Source organism: Oenanthe melanoleuca, chromosome Z, assembly GCF_029582105.1.
Source record: "Oenanthe melanoleuca isolate GR-GAL-2019-014 chromosome Z, OMel1.0, whole genome shotgun sequence".
Classification (NCBI taxonomy): domain Eukaryota; kingdom Metazoa; phylum Chordata; class Aves; order Passeriformes; family Muscicapidae; genus Oenanthe; species Oenanthe melanoleuca.
Window position 1 is genome coordinate 55,889,146 of NC_079362.1, and position 18,727 is coordinate 55,907,872.

The 18,727-nt window shown below is 35.2% G+C and overlaps 1 protein-coding gene across 9 annotated transcripts in view; it reads left to right on the forward strand.

Moving 5' to 3' along the window:
- Nucleotides 1-18,727, forward strand: part of ERBIN (erbb2 interacting protein) — a 114,427-nt gene that overhangs the window by 91,354 nt on the left and 4,346 nt on the right. For 5 of the 9 annotated variants that reach the window (XM_056513365.1, XM_056513369.1, XM_056513367.1 and 2 more), the window contains 8 exons: nucleotides 1,094-1,211; nucleotides 2,875-3,058; nucleotides 3,854-5,375; nucleotides 12,738-12,881; nucleotides 13,664-13,795; nucleotides 15,484-15,693; nucleotides 16,773-16,865; nucleotides 17,442-17,516. In XM_056513365.1, the coding sequence (XP_056369340.1) occupies nucleotides 1,094-1,211; nucleotides 2,875-3,058; nucleotides 3,854-5,375; nucleotides 12,738-12,881; nucleotides 13,664-13,795; nucleotides 15,484-15,693; nucleotides 16,773-16,865; nucleotides 17,442-17,516 (2,478 nt within the window). The remainder of the gene's footprint in view (nucleotides 1-1,093; nucleotides 1,212-2,874; nucleotides 3,059-3,853; nucleotides 5,376-12,737; nucleotides 12,882-13,663; nucleotides 13,796-15,483; nucleotides 15,694-16,772; nucleotides 16,866-17,441; nucleotides 17,517-18,727) is intronic. The other 4 variants (XM_056513368.1, XM_056513370.1, XM_056513371.1 and 1 more) reach the window with 3 other exon arrangements.

Here is an 18,727-nt window from a genome sequence, read left to right on the forward strand (position 1 = left end):
CATCCAAGAGGAAGGAAACGTGGTAGATGCAGTGAACAGGTTGGTTGTTTGGATTGTAGAGAAAAGCGGATTTTTATTTTTTGTTAGGACTATCGCAGCTTGTTTGCTGTGTCTCAGCCAAGTCTCTCCTGCAGTCCTAAGAGCTTGTCAGGTACTTGGTATCATAGCAAGGTGGTGCTCCAATAGGTTTCATGCCTTAAGTGTTCCAAACCACGAAGAAAAAGGTGAATGTTGTCAGACAGTTTTTGCAATTTGCAACATGGATTTCGTAGCAGGAAGCATGTTTATTAGAAAAAAATTCCCACTTTGAGAAAAGGTTTGCTGGGGGTTTGTTTCTTCAAAATATTACAGAAAACAATTGGATTTTGAAGAGAAATTAATATAGGCCTAGTAGTAGGATACTGGATCAGTTGCATGGCTGCTCTTGCAGCAATTTTGCCTATTAGTCTCTCTTGTAAGTGCACTGAGTTCCGTCTTTTGGTTCAGAACTAGTGATTACTAGCTTAAATGTATTCAGCATTGCTTTATTTCTCTGCCATTGCTCTTGAAGTTAAATAACTTCCTTTACTCCTTTGGAATTTTCACTGTTTATGTTAGATAGACTAGGCAAGCCAAGTTCCCTCAGTCTTTACTCACAGTGTACCTCTCCGTCCCTAGGATTGTCTCAGTCATGGCTACTTTATAGCTGTTTCAGTTCGAGCTCTTTTCCTCAAAACAAATACCTGGCTAGTCAGTCTGTGGTATTTGCTGGTTCAGTGATCACTTTATGACTTGGACTCAACTGGATGCTCTCTCCAGTGGTGGAATAAAGGCTTCATCGGCTTGCTCCAAGTAGTTTCTTGCAGTTCAAGTTACCTGTCTGAGTCTCATCCCATGTAGTTCAGCAGTGACAATGCAAGTCTACAAATGCTACTTCTGAAACATAATTCAGTTACCATGCACTTCAGATGCACTGCCAAGTTTTTTTGCTTTCCCCATGTTATGTGGCTCATTTATAAACCCTTTATTGTTTAGTGGGTGATAGTTTAGATAGCATTTACTTACCTTTGAGCTGCTCTTCAAAATGGACAGCATAAAGCTGTTTTTCCTTTAGCAGGAGTCAGAAGAACTCTCCTCTGATGAAGAGATGAAAATGGCAGAAATGCGACCACCACTGATAGAAACCTCCATAAACCAACCAAAAGTGGTAGCCCTAAGCAATAGCAAAAAAGGTAGGATACCGTAAAAAACATTTGGAAGTGTTTTGTGGCTTGGAATATTTCTTGGCTCAAAGTGGCTAGTTTTTCAAATCAAATTAAGTAAAAATAGGCTTAATTTGTATGTTTTAAATGGAAGATTTTCCTAGTTAAGCAATGAAAGCGGGAAAACATTGCATATACTTGAGTGCATGCTAAAGAAACCTGTGTTGATATCCTAATTTTCTTGGTTCTTGTCATTTTAAATCAGACAGGAAGAGGAGTGTGTATTTTGGGATTTTGAGCTTGAACACACTCTTGATGTTCCTAAGATAAGGATTGCAGAAAGTAATATTTATTTTGAAAATACTCTGTAAATCCCCCTTCACCCAGATTTCGTGAATTCTTGCTGCGATATGCAGCTGCTATAACTGCTGCTATAGGCAGTAGTATCACTTATTTAAGTTGCTCTACAGAAGCTATGCTTTTTTCTCCAGAGTTATTTTACTCTTATTTTTCTTTGCTCTTCTAGCATGAAAATTCTGAACTTTTTTTTAATGCTAACTAAATTTTATATTCTCTGAAATATAATGGGTAACCATTTCCTTAAGAATATGAAATGGCCTAGGATTCAGAGAAAACATGATAGAGAAAGAGGATAGCAAATAAAGTTTTGCTTCATGTGATATCCAAGTCCAATACTTCCAGCACAAAAGGCTTTTCTGGACATTAGATGTAAAAAGGTGAGATTTGGTGAAAAGAACCACATGGTGGAAGCATGAAGTCTGCTGAGGATCGCATACAGATGAAAAGGTGGATGCTTATCAATGCTGTCCTTGGATTATTTTCTGACTAAAGTATCAGGTCAAAACTTTTTTCTTGTCTCTGAAGACAGACATTAGTTCCACAAAATGTATGCATTTGGCACCTGTAACTGGCTTGAAGCAAAAATTTAAAAATATTTGTTTCTACACTCATGTGAGAATCACGGCTGGCTTGAATTTCCCCAGAGAAATTATTTTTATACGGATGCAGTATGTAAGTATGCATACATTATGCAAGAATCAATGTGTACCAGGGATAAATTACTCTGAAAATGTTGTCCTAAGGGATCTGCAAAGCATGGGAATGCATTGAATTCAAAATCTGCATAAGAATATTTTTCATTGCTGATTTTTTATTTTACTAAAAAGCTATACAGAGCTTTTCCAGTGATCTTGATGATTCCAGAGTACTTGGTCTAGTAAGTAGATTTAATAATGATAAAATGTTCAAAATCAGGTCGTTTCAAAATATTGCATGTGAAGCAGTGTGCTTCATTTTCTTAGAGTCCAATAGACGCATGTAGTTGACAATTTTGAAATCCTTACAGTAAAAGAAGTATTTAATAGGTTTTTTAAGAAAGTATTCAGTAATATAGCACTCGTGTATGACTAGGAAAGTGGGAATAAAGCAAGAATTTAGAGTTAATTAACAGATAAGGGCTGTTTACATTAGGCCAAATGTTTTTAAAATAGGAACTATTTCCAACAATATTTTGTAAGTTTAAATTAACTTTGCAATGGTGTTAGCTTACATTTTAGTTTCAGGTAGTAAGAATTACTGAAGAACAAGAGACAGTTTCTAAATACTATGCACGTATGAAATGGCTATTAGTAAGATCTGTGTGTCTAACTAAATTGGCAAATTTTTATTTCAGATGATTCAAAAGATACTGATTCCTTATCAGATGAAGCTACCCACAATAGTAATCAGAATAACAGCAACTGTTCCTCTCCTTCTCGAATGTCAGATTCTGTTTCTTTAAATACTGAGAGTAGCCAAGATATTTCTGTCTGTTCTCCTGACAAAGAAACACATGCTGCTGTTTTATCCAAAATCAGGTTTGTAAAATACTGTGGATCACTAAGAAAATACATTAGAAAAATGTTAATTAATGTTTTATATGGTATTCCTTCCTTTAATTAATTCATCATTTATTAAATATTTAAAATTTGAGTGTTTTATAATAAGGTAAATAATGTTCTCTTAAGGTAATAAAGTTCTCGAAAAAACCTTTCAGAGACTAACTTTAGTATACAATACATGGTTCTCATTTCTCTTAATAATAGGGTCTAATAGTTTTATCTTTCTGAGTTTCTATCCCTACAAAGTATATCAGTGTACCATTTTAAAAGATCTGTGTTTTTATTTGCTTAATTTTGAAAATCAATTTGATTGCTAACATGACTATTAAAGATTACTGAAAACTTACAAAGAATGGAATTACAGGTTGTGACTCTTTCAGGGGTTTTAGTTTAAAAGTACCATTTTTCATAAAAACTTCTAATACAAACAAGAAAATTGTCCAAAATGGAAATTAAAAGAAATTAATAAAAAAACCTGAAGTTATTGGCACTTTGTACTTCTTGGCACTTCCAAAATGTTTTTAATCATTCTTGTGGAGTTTAAACAAACTTCTGAAACCACATGACATAAAAACATTTCTCAAATGAGCTCTCTATATAACATATTTCTTCAATATAAAATAGTAAATCATAAATCTCTTTCTTTGTCCTGTTTTGTATGCACAGCATGGTTGCATAATAGTAATTTTTTTCTAAAGGGATTCTTAAGAGAAACATATTCATTCTTGGGAGAATTTCTTTAAGAGCCATCTTTTTTTTTTTTTTTCCCAGGCGGGAAGATGAAAATTTGAATAATCTTTTGCAAAATGGAGGAGAATTGAGTATTACAGTGGACGAAAAACTAAATATGCAAGAGAAGGTTACAAATTTGTCTGAATACGATTTGAGCATTGAAGAAAGATTAGGCCTGATAGGAAAAGGTGTTGATGTAAGCACTCCTATGGAGGAGTCTCACAAATTAGACCAAATAAACATGAATATCAATAAACTCGTTAGTGAAGAGGCAGTGCCAGTTCCTGTAGAAAAGTTAGAAACACAAAAAATTGTTTCAGTAATGGGCTTTTTGAATAACAACGCAAAAGAAGAAAGTGAGCACTTGGAAAATGGAAATAAATATCGTATAAATAAAGTAAATGGACATGCTGAGGAAACAGTACAGTCTCCCAGTAAAGACAAACTAGCAAAAAGCACTACAGTTGATGGGGATTCTACTGAGCTGTCTGTTTCTAGAAGCACTGAAGATTTGTCCCCACAGAGAAGCGGTCCTGTGATGAAATCTCACAGCATCACAAGTATGGACAGTGGTGGGCCGAAAATATATGATACTGTAAATGAGAATGGATCTCAACAGCCAAACACAGTGGTAAAATCAGGATCTGATACTGCAGATGGAAAAAATATTGTCCGAAGTAAATCTGCTACTCTTCTCTATGATCAGCCTTTACAGGTTTTTCCTGGGTCATCGTCATCATCTGATTTAGTATCTTCTACAAAAACAGTATTCAAGTTTGACTCAAATCACAATCCTGAAGGTGCTAATATAGTGAGGGGATCAGTGACAGGCGGTGCACAGATGCTCTGTGCCCCCCAGTATAATATTCAGTACAGCAGCAGTGCAGCAGCAAAAGATGCCTTGTGGCCCCAGAAACAAAACACCCAAGTAGAACAAGGCACTTTACCTCCTTCACGTTTGCTTAGGTCTGACAGTACAGAAACTCCCAGTTATGTAAAGCATTCTGGCAACATGAATTTTTCCAATCATAACAATGTCCGGGCCAGCACTGTGTACAGCACTCATCAGCGGATGGCTGGGAGACACGGAGATCTGTGGGCTGTTCCACCAGGTGACAGACTGCTCCCAGGAGCAGCCAGGCACACACTTCAAAGGCAGAGCAGTGTATCTTCTACAGCTTCCATCAATGCTGGGGACGGTGGACCTTCAAGACGAGCCCAGGTTCCTGAAGGGGACTACTTAACATACAGAGATTTGCATTCAATGGGAAGAGCTGCAGCAGTAATGGCGGGACAGCAGAGGCCTCTCTCAGCCCGGACATACAGCATTGATGGTCCCAACGTGACGCGGCCGCAGAGCGCGCGGCCGGCGGTGAGCGAAATCCCAGAGAGAACTATGTCAGTCAGTGACTTCAATTACGCGCGGACTAGCCCCTCAAAGAGATCCAACCCGCGCGTTAACTCCGAGCACTCGTTGTTAGACCCTGCAGGAAAAACTAAAGTCCCTCATGACTGGAGGGAGCAGGTGCTGCGACATATTGAGGCTAAAAAGCTAGAAAAGGTAAAAACAATAATTCAATTTTTTTCTACTTTTCTGTTACCTTGATACGGAATAAGATAAGTACTCTGTTTTGAACAGCTTTTAATTACTAGTAAAAATCTAATGTTGATCCTGCTTTGAAAAGGATAAATGTGTTTGTGATGAATATCTGAGAAACACTCAGATGGTAGACTGTAAATTAACTTCCCCCCAAAGGAAAAAGAAAGGCGCTGTTGTTTTTACATCATACTTGCCAGCTTAGCCAAATTACTTTTGAATACGTTAAACAATGTTATACAGACCTGCTGGACTGCAAGGCCAGCTCTTTTAAGTTAAGTAATTTTGATCGTAGCTTTGTATTCCCAATACACTAAAATATTCCCTTACACTTCTTGATTTTTCTGCCTTTTTTTTCACCCTATTTCTTCTCCTTAAGAACAAGGAAAAAGAAAATCAGTAAAATCTATTTAGAAGGATATGTCTGCAGCTTTACTTGCTGAAGAATTCAAGCGCCTTAATTATCATGTATTTGCCTCCAAGCTAGTTATCTTTTGAAGTTGAGTATCTGACAGATTGTTGAATGAATATTTATTGCTTGCTGTGAGATGAGAACACTTAAAAATCTTGTTCATTTCAGAAAAATCACAGTAGATTTTGATACAAGTAGAGATGATGAACAGAATTCTTTATATACTGTAAATGCCATCAAGAATTTGAGCTGATAAGTAGAGCTGAATAATTATATATCTTCAAAGAATTTGCGTAGAGCCTGAGAGAGTGTAATCTGTGCTGTCCAACTAACACAGTTGAAAATATCATCACTAAAAATGGCTTGAATGTCATTAGCCAGATCATGTTTCTTTGGAAGGGAATTGACTAAAGTATCCAAATGATATTTTGATTATGCCAGCTAGATGGATTTTATTTTTTAGTTTCTTTTCTAAGAACATAGCTTGCTTTGTAATTAATATGGTAAATACTTGAATATCTGTGATGGCTAGAGAAATTTAACTGGAGATGGTTGGAGAAATTAATTATTATTTTTCTCCAGAAATCCCAGTATTTGGAGGGATGGGTTTGCTTTTTGTTTTTTGGGGAGTTTTTTTTTGTTGGATTTTTTGTTTTAAGTTGCATAAATTCTGATGACAGAAGGGGACAGGTTTCATTTTTTATAGAAACCTGCACAACAGCTGTACATATTCTTCTGATCCTGCAACAGGAACTGTTTTAGGGTAGTACTGTACTGTCATGTGGGGACCCCTGTCCCACAAGAGGGTCACGAACCTCACCATGTTCCAACCTTAATAAAATGTGCATTCCCTCATTTTCCATTCTCCTGAAAGGATATATCAAATCTTACATGAAATGACAAGAGAAGCAAAAATTCCAGCAGTCCCTGAGTACAGAGGGAAGCAGAACTCCAGTGCGCTACTAATGCAGTTTGTTTATAGCGTGTCCTTTGGCCTGTTAGGAACAGTGTTTAATGCAGCAGTGATACCTGTTTGGGTCTGCAGCAGTGTAGTCATCTTTATGTAAATGGCATTGACTGCCTGACTTGATTCCCTTTATTATCTGACATTACTTTTCATTATGCTTTAGATATAAACTTTAATTTTTCCTACTAGACTGATGTGGAATAGCTGCTATTGAGATTTTAGCTGTGCATTTAATTTCACAGAACTTTTAAGTCTGTTTTTTATGTTTCTTTTGTTCTGGCCTTGAAGTGTTTTAAAGTAGCCTTTACTTAACAATATGGCACTTATTTATGGGTTTCAAAGTGAATGTGTGTATTGAATTGTCTACTTTATATTCTTTAGGATATAACCGACTTAAAAATCCGAATTGTGAAAAATACAGATAAGATCTGGCAGCTGGCAGATATGATAATGTGGAAATTCTAGGAATTAACTGAATATTTCTTAGTTCTTTTTAAATAATGGCTTTGGTATTATTTCTGTTTGTAATTAAAATTTTGTGAAATGGTGAGGGTGCTTTATCGATGAAACAGATTTCTGAAATGTCTTGAAATCTGAAAAAAAAAAGTCCATTAATTAACCTAACTCATTTAAGGAACAAGCTAAATTACAGAACTTGTTTAAGGAATGTTTATTGGAAATTACTTTGACAAAGCTTTCATGGATTTAAAATGGCATTTCTTTTTAAAACCTAAATACAACACTGAAAAAACCAGATAGACAAAATTAAGTGTTGTGATGAGTATTTAATGCCTATTTTCTTGACAATATAGTTTAATGTATTACTTTTGCTTGACACCACTGTTACTGAACTTAATCATGTTTATCATTTCTATCCTTATAGATGGAAATGCTTATTAGGAAGGAGGGTATAGTGGGCTTCTGGGGATTGGTTTTGTTGGTTGCTGGTTTTTTTGTTGGGGTTTTTTTTCTTTCCCTAACTCTTGAAAGATATGTTGATTTTGTCTTTATAACATTTACTAACTGAAGAGAGAGGGAGGAATGAACCCACTCAAATTTGTCCAGCAGCATCTGCTTGTTGGACAAATTGGAGAAACTAATTCCTTATTTATTAGCCCTTTTTATCTGATATAGTTTGGAAAAACTTTCAGGAGTTTAATTTGCATAAGCAAAGATATAGACTAGTTTTAAGCCTAGCAAAAATGATGAACTATGGGTTCCAACCAAAAAGCCAACATTTGTAATACTGTTAAAAAGCTGTAAGGGTTCTGGTTTGGACTGTTCACTTAGGAGTTGGACTTGGCGATCCTCGTGTGTCCCTCTGAACTCAGAATGTTGTGTGTTTCTGTGAAATGTAGAGAATAACTAAAATTACCCATCTGGGTGAATGAAGGTGAAAATAGTTAATGAGACCATTTGTAAATAGAAATTCTGTGTGTATTAGTAGAAATAATTTGCTTACCTGATGCAAAGCATATTTTATTGGGGGATGCAGGAGCTTATTTAAATGTCAAACTGCTCTCTAGTGGTTGTATACGTACGATGTTGGAAAGCATGCAGTCAGTTTAGTCCCACTCCCAACCTCATAAATATAGTGCACAATGAGTTTTTAAAACAGTAATATTTTTCAGCATGTTTTCCTTTTTGAGTGTGACATACCCATTTTACCCCCTAGCATGTTAAAATAGACTCTTATAGTACTCTTATTGACTTTTATTTAGAAATTGAAACTAAAATGCTACCTGTGTAAAAACACACATCTTAATGTGTGGTAGAGGAACTTCTCATCCATAAATTACAATAAGAAATATCTGCAACAGTTAACTGCAAATATCTATTATATGACCTTACTGAGCATACAAAATTAGTTACTGAGCCTGATTGTCCTTCTCTTGCATATATATATTTTCCTTTTTTTGCTACTGATCACGTGAAGTTTGTTAGATGTGTGTTTGCTTTCAATCCTAATTTCATGTGAAATTAAGTTCGCTGTTTTTTTGTCTACTATTTATCTAAAATGCAGAGCTTTCAGAGAAGGGATCATAGTTTAATTCCTACTTTTTTTCTCTTGGAGTCATCAGTCTGCAGTGCCTTATTAAAAGAAAAATGTCTAATTGTTTCAGTACTGATTTACAATTGCAGTTTTAATTGCTTTTTCTTTAATACATTTTTTTATGCCACATACTTAACATTCAAAAATATTCTAATTGATATAGCCTCAGATTTTCTCCCTAGTTTTAACTTGCTTTAACTTTAACTTCCTTCAGTGTGTCAAAGACAGTGACTTCAATAGGTCTAAGCATATATTAAAAAAAATGCTGAAGTGTTTATAAGATTATAACCTGAAAAATACTTTTACATAGTTACATATTCTGATAAATTACAGGAGTGCTATCTATTTAGTACTTGTAAGTTTTCCCATTTTGATTTTTAGTTATATTTATTAGGTTTTTTTCCTTTTTGAATGGACTTCTGAACCTTCAATGTGTTATCATGATATTTTGAGGAGTTCAGAAGTCAAACCACTACACTTTAAAAGAAAAAAAAAATCTTGTGCATTTGGTATGTAAACAGCAAAAGTTCTCAATCTGCAAACATTTTCTGACAGTAGAATTTAAATTATGTGTCATTTTTCCATATGAAACACATCAATAGGAAGAGTCTATTATGTCTCTCATGTGGGTAGTGGGAATGAAAACTGAAGGGATTCCTAGACACTTAATATTGTCTCAAAGGATGTCCAGGATGAATTTTACCCTGCAATTGATTCTAGGTAATATTAAATCAATAAAAAAGACTATTACTTAGGCTTAACAGTTAAGTTACCAGTTAAGGCTATTTCAATATAAGCAGAATGTAAAGTCACGGTCCCTTCAGATACTGGAATTTAGTTCCTCTTCTATGCTCAAACGTCACGGATTGTCATGACAGACTCCAACCAGTCTTAAAATTACAATATTATTCCATATAAATTCTCCTAAATAAATTCCATTACTTATTTTCTTGCACCTAAATAAATGCATTAAGGCATTTCAATTCCCAAATCACAGCTTTTGAGTCTGGAATGTTAATCCTTTTTTAAACTGAGAAACAGGGAATATGTTCTGGCTTTTATAATTAAAAAAAAAAAAACCATAAGTAAACTCCAGAATTATGCTACTAACTGCATGTATCTAAATTGATTTCATTAGAAGCTGATTTGACTACAAATTGGAATGATTATGATGAACATACTGATTATTACTTTATACATAGAAATTTTTTCTTTATGTATTGTAGTTCCTAATATGGACTATTGATGGCTGAATAACTGATTTCTAGTAAAAAGATATTAAAATAAATATATTAAAATATATTAAATATATATATATTAAATTATAGATAAAATATAATAAATTAAATGTATAATAAAAATATACTGAAACATGACAGATATATATTTCTTACTGTGTATCACTAAGTAACTGAAGTAATTCTTCTCAAGCCTCAAATATTTGGATTATTATTTTACAGGACATTATGCCTTAAAACATAGTAGCAAACCAGGCAACTAATGGAGTCGGTACTTTAGAATTATCAGTCATACTTAGTGTGAAATTTAGATCATGTATTTATTCCATATTCAGTTTTTAATAATTTGGAGTGAAAATCAGAGGGGCTAATGGCATCTGCATATTCAGATTTTGGAAAGTGTGTTCTGTGGTGCAGCAGTCTTCAGGAATTTTTCTAGGCAATGTACAACCTTCATCATTCTCACACAGAGAAACAACATTAACAGGAATGCTGTTCACACTCCAAATGCATCAGTTTCTCTCTTTCCAACTAAAAATAGGTAGGTTGTTTTGTCCCTAGGAATCTCTTCTTGTGTTAAACTAAAACTTTTTTACAAGACCATGTAATTTTCAGTAGTATTTATTTTGTAGTGTTAGTACAGCTTCTAGTGTTGAGGTGCTGTGCTCATGTAGAAAAGGAGAGTAACAGTGTTCTCAATTCTTCCCTACATTAACTGCACAATCATTTCTTGTACTTTTGAGAGAAGTCTCTCCCAAGAAAGAAGATTCTGTAAACGCTTCAGTGTTTATACTTCTCAGATGATTTAGTCACTGTGAAACTCACTTAACTGAGATCTCAGTTCCTGATCTATGAATTCATACCTCTGTAAATTTTAGGGAAGCTCTCCTTCTCTATTGCAGATTTAGCTTAGATTTTAAATCCAAATTTGCATTGTAACGTATCACTTTTGTTATGTAGATTGTTGCTATTTATTGACTATCTGTTTGGTTGAGAATTAATCCAGTGGATAGTCTGCTGGAGACACTTTGAAGAAAGAACTTTTTAGTCCCACCATGCATTCCTTCTATTTTTATTGGTCTTTTGACGCTTAGTGGAGATGGAGTGATATAGGAGCCTCTGAGAGCTTCCTGTAAGGAGACTTCAGGGCGTTGCCTGTAATGGTGGGGCAAGAAGACCACCTGGTTAATTACAGACACTGATATGAAAAGAGTAGTAAGAAGATGTTTTAAGGTACTAAGAAGCTAAGGAAAATTGGCTTTGGCATTTTTGCCTAGGTGTTTGGCCTGAAACTTAGACGAGCAGTAGGCTCAGACTGAATGTCTAGTGAATGTAGATTTAGACGCTAACAAGAGGCTTCCTCTCCCAGGAAAAGGAAAAGTTTTCCAGACTTGTCTGGAAGCTTGAAAAATTAATTGGCTAGAGAACAGGGAAGGTGTAAAAGAGAAACATGAAGAATGCTTACTATGTCATTGAGATAGAAGTTATCCAAGAACTTTGGCCAAGTTAAAACCAGTATTATCAGTACATGCTGTTTTTCAAGGGAGTTTCCAGTGACTGTGCTACCATAGCAGCTGGGGAATACAAGTATGTAGAGGCATATGGCTTTGATTATTAAACTAGTTTTAGTTTCACTAGATGAAGCTTGAAGCTAGGATGAAAGACCAGATGTTTGCCTAAGGACTAGTGACTATTCTCAGAATCAGATTAATATACATAGTCAACAAGCAAGTGCCAAAATGTATTTATTCACATAAGAATTGTTACAGTATCTTAGTCAAATCATACCTATTTTGAACATTCCTTTCTTTAACTCAAAAATTGAAAGCTTTACAGAAAACAACTTTGAATTTTCTGGGTTTTGATGCTTTTGTGGTGTATCTTTTTCCTATAATATTTTCTTTATGGGATTGTCACATTTTCAAGAAAGACCTTGGTGGCAAGATGGTATTGTCTCTTGCTTTAATTTTGTTATCCTTGCCAATATTGCAGGGGTCAGGTTTGCAGGATAATGAAGCTCAAACCCAAACCACTGTCACATCTGTCCTTGAAGTCGTATTACCTGTTTGATTGCCTACAGTAGCACAGGAGTAGTCTCAGTTTTGTTCGAGTCTCTTCCTTAAAATGAGGCTTGTTCACATTCTTGAGTGATGTATTACTGGAATGTACTGTGCATATTATCGGCATGGTTATAGCAAGAAAATTCAGTCAGTCAAATCTCTGTGTAAATTTTTATTTGTACTTTACTAGTAGTGGGGAGGGGGGGTGAGACAAAATAGTAAGGGGTAATTAGATAGATTTCCAAAGGTGTTATGACTGCCAGCTTCTCTTCCTATGGCATATTTGGTATGTTGCAAATATAATGAAAACCTGAAAATTTTGATAAGCACCTTTGTTGTCTTTTCAGACACATGAATATTTCAATGACTTTATTTACATGTAATTCTGCATGTGAACTGCTGATTGCATGCTGATTTACAGTAAATAAAGGTAAATAGGGTCACTGAGTTGTGTTTATACATCACAGTGGTACTGTTCTTGCATGGTTTTTATCTTGCATGACAATGGAATATGTTTGTATTACATGTATAACATGTCTTGTGGTTTATGCATGCTGCACTAATCTCTGTGTTAAATCTGTCCCCTCTTTATTCAGAGCATGCTGTCTCGGTCCTTTAATTCCAATTATGCTGCAGTTAGCAGCTTTCACTATGGCAGCTCTAGGGATCTGCATGGCAGCCAGGGTAGTGTTGCCTTGAGTGTTGCAGACGGAAGAGGTTCTGGTGTGCACATTGTTCGAGTGAGTACCTACAGGAAGCTATTGCAATATACAGAGGGGGAAAGAATAAACTGTAAGGGGGTCTTAAATTGATAAAGTTATCCTTTTACATATATACAATGCTTTAATAAAAAGAATATAATTTAGATGCTGAAAATTTTTTTAGGCATTAAGTATTTTGCCTGCACTTCATATGTTGTAAACTTACTGCAGTGCTTTTCAGTTCAGTGTCATGAATTTTTCTCTAACTGGCTTTGTAGATGGTTGAACATACGTAAAATGTCTGGTTTCATTGTACCTTTGTGTTCAAAAGATTGCCATTCTGAATTTAAACTAGGCTAATAAGGTTTCAATAAAATCTTACTATTCTTCCTCCCCCAAAACAAATTCTGATGATATAAACTGTACTGTAAGATACTGTAAAAATTCAGGAAAATTTATAGTTAGAAAGTATGAGGAAATGAGTTTTTAAATGAATGATGTTATGGCATCCACAGTGAGCAGGATAAAGTCAACAGAAAACTCCTTGAATCCTTTAATAGTTAGTTCCTAAGATTTGTTAATTAATTTACTGCTGATAAAAGACACCTCTATAGCTGCGAGATCTCTAAATGTCCATCAGTATTTTATGGGAGTATGGTGTCTTGGTTAGTGAGATTTTCTGCATAAATAATGTCCTAGTTAATCACAAAATATAAAGAATGATAAAGCCCTTAAAATATTTTATCATGAGCTTTTTTTGAGAGTTTTTTAGTTTTAATTATATGAAGCTAGTTGTCTTTATTGCTTCATTCTGTTTAAAGCATCCCCAGGCTTCTGCTCCAGGAGACCAATGCCAGGATGAAGTATTCATTTCAGGACAACAGAATTATTCATCTGCCACGCTTAGTCTCAAAGATGTTCCTCCAGAAAGCATCAAAAAAACAGCTGTGCAGGTAATTATCTACATGACAACATGGATAGGACATTATTTGCTATTATTCATAAGGCTGTATTTTTTATTCGCAGTAGAAACTTACGTTGCGATAGCAGTTGGAACTAAGGCCTCTTTAAAATGTAACACACAGGCTTCAAAGCTGACATAAATGAAAGGCATCCTCTTTTTGGAAGAAAAAATAGTTGACTATATGAAGGAAGATAGTTCTTATTTTTTCTTAGGTGCTTTGAAAGAAGAAATTTGCAGCCAAATAAGTACTTACAAGAGAAAATTGGAATATGGCAGATTATTTCAGAAAAGTAATATGAAACTGATTAAACCTTTTAAAGAACAAACTTGAAATTTGTTGTGATGAAATTGTGATAATAAACCAGAATTAGTAGGAGACACTCTGTATATGTCTCTAAGCACCATCTGTCGAGGTGGGTCTTTCTACCATGAAACTAAATGGATTCTTGTAAATTATTATGATGCAGAAGTTGATTTTATTCTTACACCTTCAATAATTTCAGTTACATTTCTGCAGACAGTGGGTATTGGGAACTTGCATAGCTGTGGATACATTTTACCTGTATAAACTCTGCCTCTGGCAACAAGAAAATTTTTCCTGTCATACTTCAAGTTTTCAGAAAAGGCAATGGAAATTTGTGTCAATTGAATACATATGATCTGTAAATAATCTGAAAATGTATAATATACACACATTATCATTTCTCAGAATCAGTCTGACATAAACTCAGCAGAGCAGATTTTGATATGTGTCCATTCACATAGCTTGGTTAGAGGTTGAAATTTGCACACTTCAGTTACTTGTAACACTAAGAGAGTATTTCAGTATCCTTGTATCCTATAACTAATGATAATGGTAATGGTGGGAGGCCAGTCTGTAACTCAAGCCTATAGCATTTCTGGAATCATACAGAATCAGTTGCTAATTATGGTGGGTAAGACCATGAGATAAGCAAGGGGGTAAAAAGGTTGCCCATCACAACAGCTTCACTACGGAAACGTTGCCACCTCCAGTATCATTCCTCGTGACACGGCTGGAATGCACTGTACATCTTGACAGTTGTGTACTGCACTGCTGCTTGTTATCGTTACACCTATCAATCAATTACATATGCATTAACAAAAGAGTAACATTTGTGGGAAATACTACAACTTTGATATTAAAATCTTGAGCTTAGATGTGAACTTGCTCAGCGAGTTTTCTTGTCAAGTGGTCACCATAAGAGGCTTGGGGAACATGTAGTCTGGCAGCTGGAGATGGGGTGGATTTTTATTTTTGTATGATCTGTTGGCAATGGTTACAAAATCTCTGAATTTTTTTTGAGGAAAGTGCAGATTATAACAGTATGAAGCAAGTGTCAATATCATCAGTTGCACTGCTAGAATATAGTATTTGGAAAAACTCAGTGAAAAATAAAGTACTAAAAGCAAAAGCTATATAATTTGTGCAATAAACTAGCACTCAAATAAAGTTTTTCGTTTTCAAACTGTTCAGTAGGTCAGAGCTGATAGCTATAAGCAAAACAGATATAATTTTACATGATCCAGAAGAGTAGTTTTAGTAATGTTGTGGAAAATTAAGAGCAGTCACATAAGAGAAGTATTGAATTAATAAAGCAACAATTGAGGATTGCTTCTTATAAAATGTTTGACCCTGAGTATTCATGGTTTTTTCAGATGCCTTTAACAAATGGACAAATGTGCCAGCCTCAGAGACTTCCAGCAAATTACAGCCAAGTCCATCATCTCCCTCCTCAATCATCAGTTGCAAGACATCCATCTAGAGAGCAATTAATTGATTACCTGATGTTGAAAGTTGCCCACCAGCCTCCCTACACACAGTCCCAGTGCTCTCCCAGACAAAGCCATGAGTTAGCAAAGCAAGAGGTAATAGTAAAATCTATCTGACAGATATGACATGTATCAGTTAGAGACAATTGTTATATTGTTTTCATTTATTATCATTTCTCTGTAAATGGTGACAGTAACAATATAGGGATTTATCTCCAACAAAAGATGTTATCTCAGACCAATTCTACTCCTCAAATCACCCATTCCTTCCAGTTTTGAGAGAAATTTGGTAGAATTTTAACTGAATGTACCAAAAACTTTAATTTGCATCTTTTTATTGAACTAAAAATTAATTTCTCAACTAAATTTATTTATCTCAGCTTCATTATTTAGCTAGTAACTGAAGAAAAAGCAAAGTCACAGTGCAACTTAGAGTTCTTTGCATCTGGAATGGTTAAAAAATCTGCAAGTGCAGAAATGTGTATCCATAAGCAAAAATCCATTAAAATGAGCAATCTAATGCATGCCTGATAATTATCAGTTTTATTTATGATAGACAGATGTGTATATAAGAAATTCTTATACCATTTATACCATTCTTATACTCTTTCATTGTGACAGCCTCCTTTCTATATTTGATTTTTTTTGAGAAAATCCTGATAATTACATTTTCATTCTGTGCTAGAATGAGAATGCCCACTTCCTGTGTAAAATAAGTTCTTTATTCAACTCTTCTAGCAAGAGAAAGAGAACAGAGTCTTCGCAATTGTAGAATTTGCAGTGAAAGTAGGAAAGAGATTTGATTTACAAAATTATCTAGAGGTAGCAAAGAAATAGGAGGAACAGATTGTTTCACATCAGCATGTATATTTGCTAGGGGCATTAAAGTAACCTACTTAATATAAATATAAAGTATCTCTGAATTTAAAGCCCATATGAATTATGATTATAATAATAGTGGCATTGGAGTAAAACTTAGGTACAATGAAACATAACATTTCTTGTAATCTTGTTATGCATTAATATTATGAGATATAATACACTCTTGACCTGCTTTTAATTTTTTTTTCATTTTAAAACTTTTATTCACCTGAATTCCTTAGTAATAATTTCATTACAGTAGCTTTGAATGTACATTTTCAGGAAATTCATCTAACTTTGTTGTAATTACATAGATTCGAGTGAGAGTTGACAAGGATCCAGAACTTGGATTCAGTATATCAGGAGGAGTTGGGGGTAGAGGAAATCCATTCAGACCAGAAGATGATGTAAGTATTCTATGCTAATGCTTCCTGAAAGCCTTCTGATCTATATTTCTCATGTTCAGTAGTGGGAGAAAAGAAAGAATGTATATTTCCCAAGCCACTACACTTCCAGACTGGAAGGGAGAAAATTGGACAAATGATGTAGAGAATCAAGGTTGTAGGTGGTCACTGTGATTGCATGACACTATAGATGATTACACCAGATGAGTGGTTTTTGCACAGTTCTAGTTATCAGTTAGCAGATTGAGATAATGAATTGTATAGTGTACAATTAGGAATCCTCCTCTAAAAGACACAGTAATTTAGCCTACAGCTCTATTTCTGGTGGTGGATAGTTCATCCTGACATATACGTCTGCCAAATTAAACCAAGGCAGATCACAATTTTTCCCTCAATAACCCTTTAAAGACAATTCTGGATTTTTAACATCAGAAAAGGAAGGCAGTCGCAAACACCAGAGACCTGTAGAAAAGTATTGCATTTTCTTCTACTTAGGATAGAAAATTGAAAAATTGTTTTGATGCTATCCTGTTATTTATAAATAAGTTGTCAAAAATACTTCCACCTCTGTTTTTCAAGGGCATATTTGTAACCAGAGTGCAGCCAGACGGACCAGCATCTAAGCTGTTACAGCCAGGGGATAAAATAATTCAGGTATTGTAATGACTTAATTAACTAGCCCAAGTAATATACTGGTTTGTATTCAGTTTGCACCTAAGAGCAAAATGTTTAATTTTTTAGATTGATTACCTACCTTTTCCTGATTTATTCATATATTCTGCGATGAAGCTTTTCATTTTCTGCCATCTAATATGTCAATAATTGACTCAGACTGAAATACAGAAGATAATTTTTTCAAACTCTGAACGTTTGTCACACTTCTGAAGACAAAAAAAAAGTGACAAAAGATGTCATTTGAGATGGAACATGAGTATTTCATTAGGCTATACTATCATTCAGTTATTGGATTTGTGGTCATTCACATGCAGTGTTGTGAATAATGTGTTGTCTGAACACGAGCATGGCCCCTGACAGCCGCTCTCCAGAGCTGCACTCTCCTGTTACATCCCTCTCCGTGCTGCAGCTCGTGCCAGCCTTTGCTGCCTCTGCCCCACTTGCAGGCCAGATGTGCATGAGCACTGGCCAGAGCTGCTCCTTTGCTGGCTGGTGTCTGGCTGGTCACAGTCCATCTGCTGCTGGCCAGCCGAGTCAGGCATTTCAGGAGCCATGGCTTCTGGACTGCAAGCTGTGTTGCTTTTTTTCTAGGAAGTCTGTACCTATCAGACCTTTTCTGTATCAGATCTGTTTGAAGTTGTCTAATGAGCTCATAAGCTATTGCGGAGGGGTCAGGGAAATGAACAGTATGTTAATAATACCTTACTTTCTTAACCAAAATGGGCTAGTGGGACATTCAAACATTGTTCTAGCTACCTTTAAATTGCAGAGCTTTTTAAAAATAATTATTTACCATATCGTGAAAATGTTGATGGAGTCAACTTTGCTGCATTTCAGTTTTCTAAAAACAGAACAAACAAAAAGCCCAAAACCAAACCCCCCCCCCCACCCCCTACTAGTATCTCGATTAAACCACAACATCCTGTGAAACATATTCTAAAACAAAGCCAAATTGAAAACTGAGCCTAATTCTTCAAATTAAAGATAAAGCCGAAAGGCACACAAGAAGACTGAACTGAGACTAAGTTGTTCCAAGATGTCTTGTTCTTGAGCACGATAATCTGTGCTTGTTTCTCCTCACTGGGGTGAGAGAGGTCCTAGTCCTCTTACTGATACAGGGATGACAGAAACCAAACACCCAGGGTTACCAACAGATACAGGAACAGGAAGCACATTAAACCTTTGAAAAA